Genomic DNA, 18,680 nt, shown 5'->3' with positions numbered 1-18,680 from the left:
CATTGAGACTGAAGTGACGATAGAGTTCAATAATTTTCATTTTTTTTATTCGAATACTGTATCTTCAGTTTTTTGTGATGATGTATGTGCATATATATGTTCATACAATATACTTCGTCAAAATGCATTAGTTGTATTATCTATCGCTTGTCAAGTTTACTGATTTCTGTGGTAACCTGCAAAGCACAAAATACATTGTGCCTTATAACCTTTCCTTTCTTCTTCCATGGTCATGGTGTTAGTCGTATATAACCAAATTCATGTACAAATTATGAGCTTGTTACTGCTCATTTGAGAGTTATGAATACTGTTGAATTAAAATTCTTACGTCCTTCATCTAACAATATGAAATGTGACTTTGTTTGCAGTGATGAATAGATACATTACACCTTATATTTTTGGTGGCGAAATCTTGAAACCATTAACTAGATACGTCTGTTATCTCTAGTGGAGTGTAGGTCACTGTCGGAAATCTTCAATTTATTCTGTCCTGAGCTTTTCTTGATAGTTTCCGCCACGTCCTATTCTGTAGCTTTCGATTTTGCCTTCTGGAATCCAAAGTAGAGCTTGATTTGTGATGCAGCTTGGTGATTTTCACAACGTGTGCTCTATCCATCTCTATCGCCTGTTCCTGACTGCCCCCCTCCGTGTGTTCGGGCACAGAGACGATAATCCGATTGGTGTCACCATCTTGAAACACCGAAATCGGTGGCTTGGACATGTTCTACGAATGTCGTCTCAGAGAATTCCACATCGTGCATTATTTGCCGACTCTGGGACTAGTTGGAAGGAGCGGAGAGGTAGTCAGTATATGACATGGTGTCTTGGTATGGAAGAAATCTGCAAAGGGTTGGCTTCCGTTGGTCCTTCACGAATCCTTGGCGAGGGTCCGAGGGATGGTGCTACACAGTGGCTAGAGACGTTATCAGATATGGCTCAGAATAGAAGCCAGTGGCGATCCTGCTGTAACCTTCTTTTACCTTCTCCATAAAAAAATGGTTGTTTCTTCCTTAACTGAAAGATTTCTTCTGATTGTGCCTTTCTGTTTCCCCCATTATTATTATTATGCTACCTTACCTTATTCTGTTCGTTATTTCTTTTTTAACGCTCCTCATCTTTTTTCCTTCTCCTCCTCAAATTCTCATTGTTTTGTGTGGTGCATATATATTTGGTGCCCTCTAGTACCAATATTTATGTGTTCAAATGAATAGATGGATAAATCCCTCCTCGTTGGAGTTTGGTTTGTTCTGTGTCCCAGTAGGTTGTTGCCGATGTTGTCTGGCTAACGGATTTAGAGTATCTTATTAAGGAAGTTAGAGGGCTGTCCTTAAAAGAGGAGATCTAATTGATACCTATACCGAAAACCGGACTGCTTTCACAGATGAGGGGAGGTTTCAGACAAATAGTTGACAACGGTTTATCCAGAAAGCACTTCACTCCAGAAATCCCGAAACAACAGCAATAAAGGAACTAACTACACAAGCTAATAGAATTTTGAAGGTCTAGGAAACCATATATATATTGTGATATACATGCAGCCCCGAATGAAATTGAGGATCACCGCAACACCCTCATTTAAAGATGGGATATCAAAACACATAGCTCTAACTTTGTTTTATCGAATTTCACCTGTTTAGCATCTGTGCGTTGGGTTTAGTTTGCATTTACGTTTTGGTTTTGATTGACGCTAGAGTACTTACTGAGGAGAAGCGAGAATGTAGTGTGTGAACCATACAAATGGGAGCGAAAAGTTGACCATCTAATTTATTATTTCGCGGACAATTGTTTGATCTAACTATCAACTTTTGTCGGCAGTCGGTACTGCTGTCGAAACAAATTTCCTGATTGACCAACTAAGATGTATCATAACGTTAGTATGGATTATACATAATTATCCTACTCAATGTATTAGGCACTTGTTGTGTTTCTCAATACACCTGCGACTTATACGATTTTTAAATTACAAACTTAATTACGAGCGGCCAAGAACTCCAAAAGAAACTCGACTTAAACTATCCCCCTGATTACACGAGAAAGTAAAACCTGACTGATGTTGATACCACAATACGTACAGAAAAGTGTCATCAACGTGCGAAAATTCCTATAGTTAGCTAAAGTCAGACCTTCTGCTACTAATCCACCAGAAAACGACCATGGCAACTGTAGCTGATCTATATCGCTGTCTATTATGCACCACCAATATCATCATAGAGGTCCTAGCAGTACTGATGTGAAATGTAACATCATTCCAGACAATGTGACAGATGGTAGATGAGGAAAGTTGTTCAGTCAACAAATGGGTAAAGTCGATCAGCACTCGCGGGTAAAGGTATTTTTATCGCAACGTCTGCCTAAGTAACCCCATTCTGTAAAAGAATAATATACTGAAAGCCTTGAGCCACTCAATCACATTGCAGGTGGGTTGTTGAAGGTAGGAGCAGATATTTTGATGGAAAAGTTGACGTGCACTCATCTTACCGATGATTTTAATTGTAATGTCATTCCCGAACGTTTAGTGGAGACCGGATCGCTCAGAAGTACCTTAATGTGTTATCTTAGCAATTAGGTGGGTTTAAAGGGATCGAGATGAAGGTTGAATCAGTTTTACGGTCTCAATCTTGCTGGAATAAGACGTCAGCTAAAATCAGTTCATTTTTTAACGTTTTAGGATTATACTGAGACAAATCATGCTAAGTGCTATCCAGTGGATTACAGTATCACCAGTGTCCCAATTAGCTGCCTGACTGATATAACAAAAGCCATACCAGTACAGTAGTATCTATAGTGTGGAGATACTTGTTCCAAAATGCTATCGAACCTGAACTTGTGTTTTAGAGGTATTGGCAAGTTCGTCGAAATTGATAAGTTTCCTGTTCTGAAGAGAAAATACAATAGGTGCACATGTGTAAATACGGATTGAATAAAAAATAGTTTTCTCAATCTTAGTAGTAGGTTTTCAGAATTGTGGATAAACTACCTAAAAAAGATGCTTTCATAAGATGCTTTCGTAACACAAAGACTTTACCTCTCCAGGAAACCATTAAATAGTATGTACAACCAGGAACAACAGTCTATACAGATAGCTGTAGAGTGCATCATTGTCTTCATAGACACGAATGTATTCACTGTACACAAGAAACATTTTGTAGACCCAACAACCGATGCCATCGATTCAGAGAAGCCGAGGTTAGTAGGGAGAAAAACCCAAACATATATTTGCACAGCATCATTTCCTGGGAGATTATCCGCAGTTTGAGTCAGGCAGAAAGATGGCTCGTAATTTCATCCGATAGTCGATTAGTGTCCTGAACTTTGCAAACCATAGTCGAAACTACTATCCGTCTTCTCACAAGCATTCTAACTATTTCCCTAAAAACTAAGGAAGGTGAAGATCGAATTGAACTACAGGCAGGAACTGGCAATATTCCAGTCTTGTCCATTAAAAAGTCAGCAGTAGCCGGTGTCCTACCGACGGTTTTCAGCAAATTTCACCCTAAAACCACTCCAGACTGCTGTCAGCTAACTTATGTTTACAATTTGACGGCCACCAACAACGATTACCATTTTTTTAAAGTTGACTGGGTTAAAGTATCTAACCGAATTCCTATGGTCAGTGTCAACGCCTCTTAAACGGTCATTATCATCTCTTCTAGCTCAACAAAATAAGAAACGCTGTGAGAAATTTCCAGAATTTTAGTGATGTGGTCTCCGCTCGGTATGCGCAAAGGTAACAACCGTCTAATCTCAGGCGACAGCAGAGAAACACATATCCAGTATCTGAACCTTATATCAAGATAAATCTATTAACACTTCAGTAAATAAGCAGTAATGATAGTGGCTAAAAGTGGAATCCACAGCGCGCATGCCTTCCTACTTGGGTCTCGCCAGCCGGATATACATTCATCCCAGAATTGATGTTGGATGAGGGGCTCAAACACAGCACTGGATCGGACATTAACTCTGAGATGCAGGTACATCCAGCCGACAAGTCCAGAGTAGGACGAAACACGCGTCCTGGACTCTACTGATAGTTACCATCATCTCTGTCTATAATGCCTATAACTTAAGGTCATGTCAAGGCGATCTAAAAAGGATGCGTACGTGCCAATAGGAGACTGGTTAGTTTCAATCCTGAAGTCAATGATAAGTTTGTAGTGGCATTTGACCATAACCACACAATCTTCAAAGTTGAACACAAGACTACTCGGAAAATAGATATTCAATATTTAACGCGGAGAAATACCTAACGATGGAGAAGGCGCGAACAATGAATTGAATGGACTGGAGTTGATCGGATGGCATGGCTCGACCATGCAAGCGTGGTCCATCTGAATGTTACCTTATATCTTCTATTCATATTAAATATATTGTTCCTTCACTAGCCTAACCTTGTTCTACATCATGTATTGGTAATTGATACGATACAGTAAGTTGGTGTAGTCGATGGTGTGACTTCTACGTAAGATCTTATAGATTAGGCAGTTATATCATGACAAATCTACAATTTTAGGATTAGGTCTATTATTAGAGCAGTACTAATATAATAGTAGACCATAATTCTTTCGTGCCTTGAAGTAACCCTCGTGCTATTGATAGAAGAAACCAGAGAAGTAGTGAATAGGTCTTTATTTCGATCTTAGCGCGGTGACAGTGGAGCATAGGATTATCTGTTCAGACAAACAAAGGCTTTCAACATTCAATATAAGATAATAGGGAATATAACGCTTATACAAAATAAGGAAGTGAATGAATACTTGAACAATACTGTTTTGACATATGCTTGGTTGTTTGGGGTCAACTCTTAACCAACCAACCTAAGCTGTTACATTAGCTTCCCCCTAGAATCGACTTCCGTAGGAACGTCGGTTGGATTAACCTAACTATCGAAAACGCCTTAGTTCTATTTCTCATCCCAAGGGAAAATTATCAACTCGCTCACTGTTTGATTTACAACCAGTGACGACTGACGCTGTCAACGATAGTCCATGGATGTCTCTTCATTTACTAGCTTGTCATCTCATTTTGTAGCATGTGATTTCTTTTACAACTACCGCCGATGGTTTGCTGCGTGCTTTCAAGAGAAAGTTTGAGAATGTGGAATAAGAATATCTGAGTAAGTGCCGCGAGCGGGCTACCCAACACCATGTTGGTGAGGTACGATTTTTCCGTGCTCAGACCGGCTATCAGGTGTTTACTCACCTGCCTCTTGAGTCGCCCTCAAGTAAAAAGTAAAGAAGAATCTACTTCAAAGGTAATGGTGAAAATCAAGCAAACCTGAAGAACTGCTCCACTGCCTGCATAAAATAATAAGATACAAAATGGAAATACATAAATGTAATTGATAGTTGTTCGGTTCCATGTAAGTGCTTGGTCTCCAAAACGGATTGGTATTCTGGAAGAGAATAGACATAGTGTAGATATCTTGTGCACGAAAAACCATGAAAACAAAAAAATACTCTTTTGTAATGCATATATGTAAAAGGGTAAACTTACTAGAAGTTGGACTCTTTAACAAAATCGATCAAACGCGTGACCTTGAGCCTGTGACGACCGCGTTTTACAACTAGGTGCGTAACCAAGGGTGCATCAGAATACTCCACGAAAAGGAAAGGAATATACGGTTAAGAAGCAAAAAAAAATTGTGTAGAGTATGCGGATCAAGTACAGTTGTGTCAAATACCCTTTTCTTGTTTGATTTAGGTATGCATGATATATTGAAGCAATATATCGTCAATTCATCCAAGTAACGAATTGGTTTGCACCTCAGAAGTGTGTAAGTCCTATTACTCATTAGTATTATGAGTGATTAATTGGTGTAAGGAAACATTGAAGTGAATGAATACTTGAACAATACTGTTTTGACATATGCTTGGTTGTTTGGGGTCAACTCTTAACCAACCAACCTAAGCTGTTACAATTCTACATTGGTGAGCCCAACTAAAGAAACGCAACCTATTATCGTTATTCTTTACTTCCACTTCAAATTTCTCGATCGATTTTGTATTTATGTTAACCCAGTATACTAATAGTCCTCTGAATAATGCTCACATGCAGCAAACGCTCTACGAGTCTACTTTATAACAACTATAAAATTAATAAGTTAGAAAGCATGCTGTGCGCCAACAAATGTTGTGATTTGAAGATCGTGCCTGAAAAAATGGAGTGTACCTGCTCATGCAGAAATATATTATTATTATAGGTCAAATAATTTATTGTACGCTGACTGTGATTTGATTGATTATTATGTGAGATTTGATTACATATGTCGTGCGAATAGATACGTCGCTGCAAAAGGAAAGATATTGACACTTGTAGGATACACCTAGGAATTTTTATTATTTCGTTAAGAGAACTTGTTTTCTAAAAAATAAATTTTTTTATATCCAAATGAGCAGAAAAATTGTATTTCTGACCATTCGTGACTTAATATAAAACATTTTTCCAGAGTAAATAAATAGCCGAAATTAAATTGACACAAGTTTAAATAGTACAAAGCAATAATTGCAAAACATTTTTAGCACAATCAAAACCATAATAAGTCTGAATATGTCAATGCCAAGTAATGTTTGGTCAAGGAGAATTTGTATGGCCTTTCACTACATTAATTGACACCAAAAATATCAAAATAACTCATAAAAGCTTTTCCCACTACAAAGAGAAGCGAGCAGTCGAAGCGTTTCACATAGTTCTAAATTCTGCTGCCCCGAATAGGATAGAAGGTCGAATGTCCATTGGAACTAGACTGCTTTTCCAAACAACCACATTTAACCTTATTATTCATACACACACATACGGACATGCAACCTCAACCCACTACTTCGTGTTGTAAATGCGTCCACTTTTCATCCCCACATTCTGACACACAAATTAATACATTATACTAGATGGGACAAGTGAACTGTTAACAACTTTGTATTTTCTACATGGACAACAAAAATCTTAATATTCAAGTTCCAATAATAATACAGTGAAGTCACATCCGCCCTGTTTATGATGTCTCTAGGTTTGCCTGTCATATTGCTTGGGAAATGAAATACCCTAATGAAAAACAAATAGAGGTTGATATTTATCAATAAAATGATATAGAAGAAACGGCCTTCACAGACTAAGTAATATATTCGTAAGAAATTATCCTTGGTCAACTTTGATTTCAAGGTGTTGCTAATGGTACATCGAGAAATCGTCTAGAGAGGTAAATTGAAAAGATATTCAAGTAATAAGCCTTCATATTATTGATTATGTTCCCTCGCGTATGTCTCCATGTGAAAACTAATTTGTCACAGGTGAACAACTCAGTGTGTATATTCCCACCCATCAGCACCTGTACAGTCAGTTATGTAGATCATTCGACTAAGCATCTTATTCATCACATTTCGGAGGATCTGTAAGTGTAGTTTAACAAAGGCGACTGTCGGTCAGTGACGTCACTTGCTCTTTAACTTTAGATAGATACAGAACATCCCCGTTCATCCATTGACTTTTGAGTGGCCCGTAATCTGACTCCAATTTCAATGAATATATGAATGTCATGAATATAAATCTACCGTTTGAACTCCATATATTACACCTGGGATAACCTTGTTTGTGCAACGGAGGTAATGGAAAGCCAAATAAGGGCTGGGTTGAATGAATTTACTTCAAGCACTCGTTTATCCAGACAGGCAGTAAGAGTGAGAAGTGGGAAAGTAAATCGAGGTGAAACGTAGAAGGCAAGTATGCAACTCATTTTGATAAAGCGTGACTCAATATCTATAACCAAACAAAATAAGCCAAAGATACTTGATAAACAGACTAAGCGAAATACACACATACCCTCATATAAGAACAGTCAAAGTTGATAAGCAAAAAATTAACAAGCCAATATTTGACTCAAGGAGAATGAATTGATCTTTCCGGAAGCTAGAATAACCCATATGGACTTGACAGTAATAGAATCAACATCGTCTAAATAAGCGGACTACGGATGTCAAGGTATGTGTCCGTAAAACTTTTGTATATTGCAGAAGCTTCGGTCATCAGCAATTTTTTGGCTGCACATAAAGCCTCTGGAATCTTTTCCATATCAGTGGATCAACGTCAAGATATTCAACTCCATAATAGCCGGCTACCAAGGTCAGATATATACACGACTTGTTCTATAGGGATCTTGAAGCCTGTATGCACTATTTGTTTAGAATAGGCTCTCAACTCCATATAAATCAACCCAATTTAAGTACAGGACGTTCGGTTTTCCTGCTCTCACTTCCGTAAACAACACTCTGTAGAAAGGTAGTGAGTAGGACTTCCCTGACAATGACTGTAAAGAATGCTTTATGAGGGCACTTTGAGCCGAGCGAACGTCCCACCTTCTTTCGTGCCAGGATATTCTGGCCTCATTTGTGGTGAAGATGCCACAGGTATTTGGAGTTTGACAACGCTTTAGCCAGTAACACCTAATATGAATCGCATCCACCAAGTGAAATCAAGAGACAGGAGCGAGGAGGTTCAAAGATATATTTGATAGGCTATCAATATATCAAGGATCGACTGATCTAATCTGGCAAGCGATTGCAGGGGATGTCGAGCACGACGTTCCCACTCGTGACGTGGTGTGGATGCATGACCGAGCGCCTTCAGCTAGGCGAGTCGATTAAAACTAATGTGGTCAGCATCCAATGTCGAAGACTTAGAGAGCTATTTATTTTTGGGATTTATTTACTGCTTCAGTGGGTTCTTTCTTATTCTTTTAACACTTGATTTCTACGTCTGCAAAAATGGTTCTATTTTCACCTAGTTCCCTTACCATTATTGAGGCATGTTTGTTTCATATGAATGATACTCATAATTGCTCTATTTACTCTTCTGATCATACTGAAGATGACACAGGTATTCAGTGTTTGATAGCGCTTTTACCAGTAACACCTTCTAATAAAACTCGTAAACATCAAGATAAATCAAAAGACAGAATCGAGGAGATCAGAAGTTGTATTTGAAGATTGTCAATATATCAGAATTCTCTGATCTAATCTGGCTAGCGATTGCGGTAGATGTTGAGCACGGCGTTACCACACGTGATCTGGTGCGGATGCCTGACCGAGCGCCTTCAGCTAGGTGAGTCCACTAAAACATATGGTCAGCATCCAATGTCGAAAACTTACAGGGCTATTTATCTTGGGGATTTATTTACCGCTACAGATCACTCCCCCCCTAGTGGGGTAGTGATGACCCTAGGACGTGGCCAGCCAGAAGTTTAAATCCAACGAGTTTGTCGTTGGTAAACACTCTTCTGATAGCTTGCTAGGTTTAGCAGCATCTGGTCGTCTTTCCTTACTATATGAGACCGAGGTGCAACATAGTAAAAAAAGAAAAAATTACAATGAAAATTTCGACTCCTCGTAAACTGTATCGTTCTTTTCCAGCCGTCCTGGAAAAGAAAAAAGGAAATGTAAGTGCATGTCGAAATACACTCGTATGTGCGTAAAAACACAATGTCGGCTAAAAAAAAGTGGAAAGTAAACTCAAGCACACGTAATAGCGTTAAAAAAATTTATATTGTTTTTTTTGTTTTTGAAATAAAAATATAAATGTATAAGCATACTAAAATTTTTTCAATGTTATAAATCGTAAAAAGAAAGATCGAGATAATATAAAATGTCGAGTAGTGCCTTACGTGCAATAGTCGTTTAAATGTTCTGGAAATCTCACCCTTCTTCCAGAACGCGTCGTTTTAAGTTTATTTTCAGATACATTCGGAGTATCATCACTAGTGTTGGTTGTCGGTTGAGGAATTATGAGTGTAGGAGTCGTGTTGTGCGATTGTACCGAAGGAAAATCGACGTGGATAGGATTTCCTTCTAAATACGCTGCTTTTAAGCGATCGATGCTGATGCTATCGTTTGTTCCGTTCTTATCGACTATATAGTACTTAGATTCACGTTGAAGAACTTTGAAGGGTCCTTCGTATGCTGATTCGAATGGTCGTCGATGCGAGTCTCGACGAACGAAAACGTGTGTACTATATCGTAAGCCAGGTTGAACGAAAACATCGGTAGATTGTGATCGAGTGGAGGCAGGTTTAACTGAACGCATTGAGTTTGTAAGCCTGTTCGTGTAGGGGGTTAGATCCGTGTTCATTGAAGAAGATGAAGGATCCACGAATTCTCCTGGAAGTCGAAGTGTCGTTCCATAAACGAGTTGAGACGCAGTGTATCCAATGTCAGCTTTCACTGCATTGCGAATACCTAGTAAGACGAGTGGAAGAGCGTCGGTCCACTGTGAAACGTTTGCAGCTGATAGTGAAGCTTTTAGTTGTCGGTGAGAACGTTCTACCAACCCGTTTGCTTGTGGGTGGTAGGCGGTCGTTCGGAAGCGAGTGATTCCTAAAAGTGTGGTCAGACGACGGAAAAGATCAGATTCAAACTGACGTCCGCGGTCTGTAGTGATGGTTGAAGGGCAACCGAAGTTTGCTACCCATCGTTCGACGAAGGTGCGGGCCACTGTTTCAGCAGTGATGTCCTTAATAGGTACTGCTTCTGGCCATCGAGTGAAACGGCTAACGCAGGTTAAGAGTATCCATTTGAATCTGGTAAAGGTCCTACCAAATCCAAATGAACATGGTCGAAACGAGCGTCGGGAGTTTTAAATGAGCCTAAGGGACATTTATTGTGTCTGATAACCTTAGATTTTTGGCAGCTTACACAGGAGCGTGCCCACTCCCTCACGTCTTTATTCATTCCAGGCCAGCGAAACCGTTCTGCTATAAGCTTGATGGTTGCACGAACGCCTGGATGAGAAAGTTTGTGCAATGTATTGAAGACGTCGCATCGATAATGTTTCGGCACGATTGGGCGATCCCTACCTGTAGATGTGTCACACAGTAAAGTTTCTTTACCTGTTCCCATCTGTTTGATGCGTAGTTTAAGTGTTGTGGACGATAACTCGTGCTGAAGATCACTGTCTTCTTTTTGAAGCTGCGCGAGTTTAAGAAGGTCAATTCCTTGGAGGCTGTTCAAGGAAGTTATGCGAGATAAGGTGTCTGCAACTACATTGTTTGCTCCAGAGATGTGTTGAATGTCTGAAGTAGTCCAGTTGTCGAGACCTGTAGTGGCATTAGACCATAACCACACAATCTTCAAAGTTGAACACAAGACTACTCGGAAAATAGATATTCAATATTTAACGCGGAGAAATACCTAACGATGGAGAAGGCGCGAACAATGAATTGAATGGACTGGAGTTGATCGGATGGCATGGCTCGACCATGCAAGCGTGGTCCATCTGAATGTTACCTTATATCTTCTATTCATATTAAATATATTGTTCCTTCACTAGCCTAACCTTGTTCTACATCATGTATTGGTAATTGATACGATACAGTAAGTTGGTGTAGTCGATGGTGTGACTTCTACGTAAGATCTTATAGATTAGGCAGTTATATCATGACAAATCTACAATTTTAGGATTAGGTCTATTATTAGAGCAGTACTAATATAATAGTAGACCATAATTCTACAGACTCATGGGGAGGGTAATTGTCTGAAGGAGAGCTTAACGAGAAAGTGAGCGGTTTATGGTCCGTGAAAAGAGTGAATTCACGACCTTCGATGTAGTGTTGGAAATGCCGTACAGCACAATACATAGCTAGGAGTTCCCTACCGAATGTGCTGTACCTCGATTCGGTGTCTAGCAACCGTCTAGAGAAGAATGCCAAGGGTTGCCAGGAGTTGCTAACCCATTGTTGTAAGACTCCTCCGATTGCTGAGTCGGATGCATCTTCTGCGTTGCTAATGGGTGCTTGAGTGTCCTGATGTGCAAGCATTGTTGCTTTAGCAATCAGTTCCTTAACTGTGGAGAATGCTTTCCGTGCGGTGTCGTCCAAAACAATGGATTTCGCATTTCCACGAAGTTGATTGGTTAGCGGTTTCATGAGTAAAGCGCATTTAGCTATGAATCGTCTATAGAAACTTACAAGGCCGTTAAACTTTCGTAGTTGCTTGACGGTGGTCGGTTCTGGGTAATCCAGAATTGCCGCCACTTTGGTCTTAAGGGGTCGAACGCCTTGAGCATCGATAGTGTGTCCCAGAAAGTCTAACAAGTCGGTTCCGAATTGGCATTTCTGAACGTTTACAGTAATGCCATGTTTTTGAAGTCGTTCGAAAACAAGATCCAGATGCTTGAGATGTGTTTCTCTGTCCGGACTTGCGACTAGGCAGTCGTCAACATACGCATGTACGAAGTTGAGACCTCGAAAAACGTCGTCTATGAACCTTTGGAATGTTTGAGCAGCATTTCTTAGACCGAAAGGCATTCACAAAAATTCATAGAGTCCGAAGGGAGTTATGATAGCTGTTTTCGGTATGTCGTCAGTAGCCATAGGGATTTGGTTATACGCTTTAACCAAGTCGATTTTCGAAAAGACAGTTGTACCTTTCAAGGTAGCTGTCAAATCGTGAATGTGAGGCAACGGGTAACGATCGGGAATGGTTTGGGCATTCAATCGCCGATAGTCACCAGTTGGACGCCAATCGTTGCTGTCCTTTTTAGGGACCATGTGCAACGGAGATGCATATGGGCTATTTGACGGTCGTATGATTCCTAAGTCTATCATGTGATCGAATTCGTTTTTCGCTAACCTTAGCTTTTCAGGAGCTAGTCGTCGTGCTTTAGAGAATACAGGTGGTCCTGTAGTCGTGATGTGATGTGTAACGTTGATGGTTACGCACGGTAGTTTCGGTTGAGTTTGTTGTATCCCAGGGTACTTATCGAGTAGTGGTTGATAGAGTGGGTCTATCATATGTTTAACTGTGTCTGGGGATACTCTACAACCAGTAAAAGAAGTTACGCAAACGGACAAATTAGTGTTCCCGTCTACTAGCCTCCGTTTGCGCGTATCGATGATCAGATTGTGGTGTTGTAGAAGATCCATAACAATGATTGGTACAGAAACATCTGCAACAACGAAAATCCAGTGTATGGGTTTGCGTAAACCCACGTTAAGGTAAACGTACCTTTTGCCATACGTAGCGATCGGTTTTCCGTTTGACGCCTGTAAGTTTAGAGCCGATTCGTTAAGCCGGTCGTTGGTATTTGCTGGGAGAACGCTAACTTCTGCGCCAGTGTCGACGAGGTAACGAACTCTCGTTGTCACATCTGTGACGTATAACAGACGGCTTTGTTCGCCGGCTATGGTTGTCGTTAACGCGTGCCGGCTTGGAAGTTTCCCGAGTTGTTTTTCGAGTCAGTCGGTTTTGAGTTGGGAAAATTGTAGGGTTTTCTGCAATTTCTGGAAGACTTTCCATACTGGTTATGATACCAGCAGCAGTCGGGATTATCCGTCTCTCGCGGTCTAGAGACAGATCGCTTACGTGAAGTGCTTCTACGTGTGGTGTGTTAGCGCTTACGGTCGTTACGAAGATTAAGATAACACATGAGTGTATGACATAACTCGGTAATGTCGTTCTGAGACGTTTGAGGCTTTTCTCTGACTGAAAAATCCTCGGCAGTAGAGGATTTCGTAATCTCCAAGATACGATCGGCAGATGCAGCTAGCTCGCCTAAGGCGTTGTTCTGGAACGAGACCAGAACCGCTTGCACCTGTTGGGGAAGTTTAGACAAGAAAAGCTGTTTGAATAGGCCTTCGTCGAAAGTTCTTAGGCCTATAATCTCTCTCATCCTTTGCGACATGTCCGTCGCAGAACCGTGCTGTAGGTCTATGTTATTAAAGAGTTGATCTAACCTTTGTCGATCGGTTAGGTCTCCTTGTTTAAGAATCGAATGTTTCAAGGTTTCGTAAGGTTCAGAAACATCACTAGTTAACATACTAGGTGTTACGTACCTGTTGAATTCCCGCTGTAGTGCCTTGACTACTGCGAGGAATTGTTCACGTGTGTCGTTCACGTCGTGCTCGTGAAAGTCGGCTTCTGCGCAGCAGAACCAGGCTTCGATATTGTCGGGCCAGAAGGGCATGAGTTGGAACGAGGTTGGGGGCATGGTCTTAATCTTAAATACCTTAGGAGTCTGTTCGGTCATAGGGGAATATTAAGTACGAGACTACGAGGGAAAAATATATAGATATCCTGAAACACGGGAAAAAATATCACAATGTATAAAAAATGAAAAATAAGGCAATAATATATAAAAAATTCCCAAAAAGGAACAGACTCTCAGTTGCATTTCAATGTACCAGACCACGTCGGTCTCACCAATGAAGAAGACACATGTATTCAGTGTTTGATAGCGCTTTTACCAGTAACACCTTCTAATATAATTTGTACCCACCGAGAGAAATCAAAAGACAGAGTCGAGGAGATCGAAGAGTGTATATATCGGAATTCTCTGATCTAATCTGGCTAGCGATTGCGGTAGATGTTGAGCACGGCGTTACCACACGTGATCTGGTGCGGATGCCTGACCGAGCGCCTTCAGCTAGGTGAGTCCACTAAAACATATGGTCAGCATCCAATGTCAAAAACTTACAGGGCTATTTGTTTTGGGGATTTATTTACCGCTATAATATCTTTCTTATATTTCATATATTCTCCCCAGCAGCTTTTTGCTTAGTTAATAATAACGAGACGGATTTCATGTAACTAAACAAGTCTTATAGAACATTATTCGTCAAACCATAATTTATTGTGTATATACAATTTTAGTGTTGAATATGAACTTTTTGATCATAATCTACTTTATCCTTGAGATTTACATCACAGACATTGTGACTTTTTAATATGCGTATCTTGATGTTCTGAAAAATTGTAAGTAATGAACGCTTGTCTACAGAGCTAAGCACAGAATGATACAGCAAATATCTCAGTGTACTATTGAACTAAAGTATGTCAGTTACACCATACAACACTTAAAATTAGGCGATACTAGGTATGACCTTGGAGTTTTCAGACTGACTTTTGACCAATGAGAACGGCCAAAATCAGGAGTTTCTCTTTTAAATAACATAAGAATCAAATGTTTATGTTTAGAAGTTTTCTAAAGGGGCGTAAACCCTTGGTTGCTTTATTTCTTGAAGTCTGGGATTTTTTCACACAACCGTTTGGAATAGTCGCTGAAATGACCAACTGAGACAATTGTTTCGGTATTAATGCTCTTAAAACAAAATAGTAAATTATTGGTGCCCTTCGTCGACTCGTATGACACCATCAAGTTGTCTATTCTGAATATAAAAAACGTGATGAAATTTTACAAAATTTTGTTTCATGTAAAATTTGCAATGAAGGGAATAAGCGTTGTGTTGTTTTCCTTTTACATTATGTCCCCACCGTACAATGCCACAAAAAGCCTCCAATTTTTAATCTGAGGGGACTTAAGGTCGAACAAAGTAGTTTGAAAACTACTGGTCAGTGCTTAAATGATATTCAACATTATCGTCTAAAGTTTGTTTGACCCGGCAGTTTAGTAATTAGACACACTTGTCAGGCCTATTACTGAAGGGTTAAATTGACTATGATACTACTATGTAATCGAAATACCTAACGACTGAATAATGTTAAATACCGGTACTTAAGATGGACTATGGCCATAGTCCATTTTCATAGATGCAGTCAAGTGGATGAAAAATATGCACTGAGATCTAACAAGGAAGTGTTAGTAAGAAACTATGCGTAATTTATCCGTTTGAAGGCTCTCCTGCAAGCCTAAGTTCTGTTCGCTTTCGTATGACTGTTGACTACGGAGTGTACACAAATAAGTATGATTTACCTTGCTAATCGAACCTTTAAACAACATTTCGAGAAGACATTTTTATCGTTAAGTTAGTTTTATAACCTGAAAGCTATGATAACTGGGCGAGTGGGAATCTTTCACTTAGAGCATCTCATAATAACAATACAGAATCTCTGTTGCTTATATTCAAGCCTATTTGAGTGCAAAATTGACGTACAAAGTAAAGGTTAAGGGGTGTGATCCGTAAAGTACTATCACTTCAGTAGAGAATAAGACTTATTAGGTAATCTAAAACAACTCACCATACAACATTTTTGAATGGTAAGATATATATTTTTCGAAATTCATTGTTAGGTTGGAGGTGGATACATTACATTATGGTTTATTTCTTAAGTAGTTGATTCTAAGTACTGCTTTGCAAAGTAACACGGTCGTGTCAGCCGTTTATAAGCAATTTTGTGAAATGTCTTCAACCCTTGATGTATTTCAATTATTTCTAGCACGATGACAGAAAATTAGAATAAGCTCAATAGAGGCTAATTAAAAAATCTGAGTCTCTTGCTTTCAGTTAACGGTAAAAGATATATTCTTAAAGTCAGACTCTGACTTGGCTTCGGAGGTTACGCTCAACTTCCAATACTATATATGGGGTTTATACAGCATACAACTAGCCAAGCCAAATAGGGCCTCGGTTTGTGCTCTAATCAAATAAGTAGGATCAATTAAACACAAACTGTGCCACTTTTGTTTTGTCAAAAATGTTCAATCTTCTTTTAAAACTATTCAAACTGCAGTAAGATTATTATTATATCTGTAGGAACCCAATACTTCCTAAATAATGAAGATTGTGATTATCAGTCTGTTAGTGATAACTAGCCGTTTATCCCAATATTTTTCTTCATCTACCACGTTGAAGTACTTATTATTGCTCAGATTTCCTTTTTAGACAAACCTTAAATCTTAGCGATTTATAATCCGAATGTCTGAAATTGCAACGCATCGAACGCCAATCAGCATTTTACAAGAAGTGTGCGTAAAGAAAGGAATAACTCCGATCTACGAACTTGTGTCAAGTGAAGGACCGATCCATGAGCCACTTTATGTATTTTTGTGCACAGCCGGTCCATTCAGTGCCACTTCTAAAGGTAACTGGTTTACTTAGCCGTTCAGTTTTCTAATCAGGAGCGAGTAAGAAGAGAGCCAAACATCAAGCATCATATTTAATTTTACTAAAGATGCTGAACAGCAGGCTTTTGACAGAGTCGGAAAAATATACTCTGCGGGATATACATATTGCCGCGGTCAACGTTCTAGGATCTGACTTTATGGACTCACTTGATGATATAGAACTGGATGGCCTACCAAATAAAATAAAACAGGAAGAGGAAGGTAACTTTGTTGGACAGCTACAAGATTTGTGTCAGAAAAATACCTGGCCACCGCCATCCTATGAATTCTTAACCATACCGCAGTCTACCCCATCGGGTAATGAATACAGTTGCAAAGTCAGGTTGTGGAAATGGACTCATACAGGTAAAATTAACATTTTTGTGGGAATATTACAGGATTTGGAAATTCCAAAAAATCTGCAAAGCGACGCGCAGCCCTAGGACTTTTAGATAATATTATCAAAAATAATCTGACTATACCTCAAGAGGCTTTGGATGATATGGAAGAAGAAACCCTTTCTTTAGTAAGTTATCGATGTCCTAATTTAGCAAAAACTAGCTTGACAAACAGGACCAGTCTGATCTGAAGGAAAATAAATTAGAAAATGAGGCAACTGCTCGTATTTCTTCCAAAGCTCTTCGTGGTTTATGGAATAGAAAAGGTGGTAAAATACGTGTTCCACCCATAGATAACCCTGATAAGGTGGATAACGCATGTGAATATCTCCAGGAGATTTGTGATTGTGCAAAAATTACTGTTGTATATACATACGTTCCTGCAAACAGTCAGGGTATGCCATTCATTCGTTTACTTTTCAAAATTGTTTGTATCTAATCAAACTTCAGTAAGTTTCGTTACAGAATAGTCTTCACTGACTTGACAAATTATGTAGTGACGATCTATGAGTCAAGATATGGGTCGCCGTTTTAAGCGAAGGGTGATGATGGTAGGCAGCCTTTGTAGCCCTTAAGTTCCAAACATAAGACCTAATAGAAAAGCGAGTTTCCACACCAGTTAGAGCAGCATAAAGGTTAAATGTCCTGATTTTGACTGCCAATATTGTTATCCAGTCTCCATCAATGAGTTCTTTTATATTAATGACCTGACACTACGACTATTTTAAAATGGGATATACTAGACTGTACTTTCTAAAAGGTCGGATTTTAGATGTCTTGAGCATTATTACAATTTGACTACATTAACGATATTTTTTCTAAACCAATACATTGGAATGTACACAGGTGTCAGCAAAATGGTTACAATTAATTAGTATGTTTTCTAAAAGTATATCGATTTGGAACGTTATTTGTGTAACGTTTGGAGTTACGCTATAAATATCCACTATTATTTTACGCTTTTTAAATTTCAAGTGGCGTTTAGCACAATGTCCGATTTATGAATGTTAAGATGTATTGATTATTCTACTTTACGAAATTCTTCAATTAATACTGAACTATTTATATACTTTTTAGGGATGATCTGCTGCTTTGCGGAACTTTCCACTCTACCACCACATGTAATCAAAAGTCAATTGTCACCAAACCTGGCAAGTGCACGTAAAGATGCTGCTCGCAGATGTATACTATTTCTAAAGGCTATGTCATCTACAACACCTTGTCTTAACTACAGTGAATGGTTTTCTGCTTCTCCTGATAATTATTTGAAATAGATTTAAGTAATTAATTCTATATATATGTACATACATTTGCCCATCTTGTTTTCGATTACGCTCGTGAGGATCAAATTCAAGATAATCTAGGGCAATGAAAAAAGTATATCTCTTGTAGCAGAAATATTTGATGACCCTTACAGTATAACCTCCCTAAAATGTTGTTTCACGGTGCACTCTGAAAATT

At 39.2% G+C, this 18,680-nt stretch overlaps 1 protein-coding gene across 2 annotated transcripts; it reads left to right on the top strand.

Moving 5' to 3' along the window:
- Window positions 1–14,849: 14,849 nt before the first annotated feature.
- MS3_00005556 (uncharacterized protein) lies at window positions 14,850–18,671 on the top strand. 2 transcript variants are annotated; one of them, XM_051213647.1, is made up of 6 exons: window positions 14,850–15,067; window positions 16,601–16,799; window positions 16,837–17,187; window positions 17,220–17,347; window positions 17,383–17,614; window positions 18,297–18,671. In XM_051213647.1, the coding sequence occupies exons 2-6, from the start codon at window positions 16,634–16,636 to the stop codon at window positions 18,491–18,493; spliced, it is 1,074 nt and encodes a 357-aa protein (XP_051069636.1). In that variant the 5' UTR covers window positions 14,850–15,067; window positions 16,601–16,633; the 3' UTR covers window positions 18,494–18,671. The 2 variants fall into 2 exon arrangements, with proteins under 2 accessions (XP_051069636.1, XP_051069635.1); XM_051213646.1 differs by having other exon boundaries at window positions 14,850–16,799; window positions 16,837–17,043; window positions 17,079–17,347.
- Window positions 18,672–18,680: the final 9 nt, after the last annotated feature.

Source organism: Schistosoma haematobium, chromosome 3, assembly GCF_000699445.3.
Source record: "Schistosoma haematobium chromosome 3, whole genome shotgun sequence".
Classification (NCBI taxonomy): domain Eukaryota; kingdom Metazoa; phylum Platyhelminthes; class Trematoda; order Strigeidida; family Schistosomatidae; genus Schistosoma; species Schistosoma haematobium.
The sequence above is the reverse complement of the archived record's forward strand: the minus strand, read 5'-3'. Positions and strand labels throughout refer to the sequence as shown.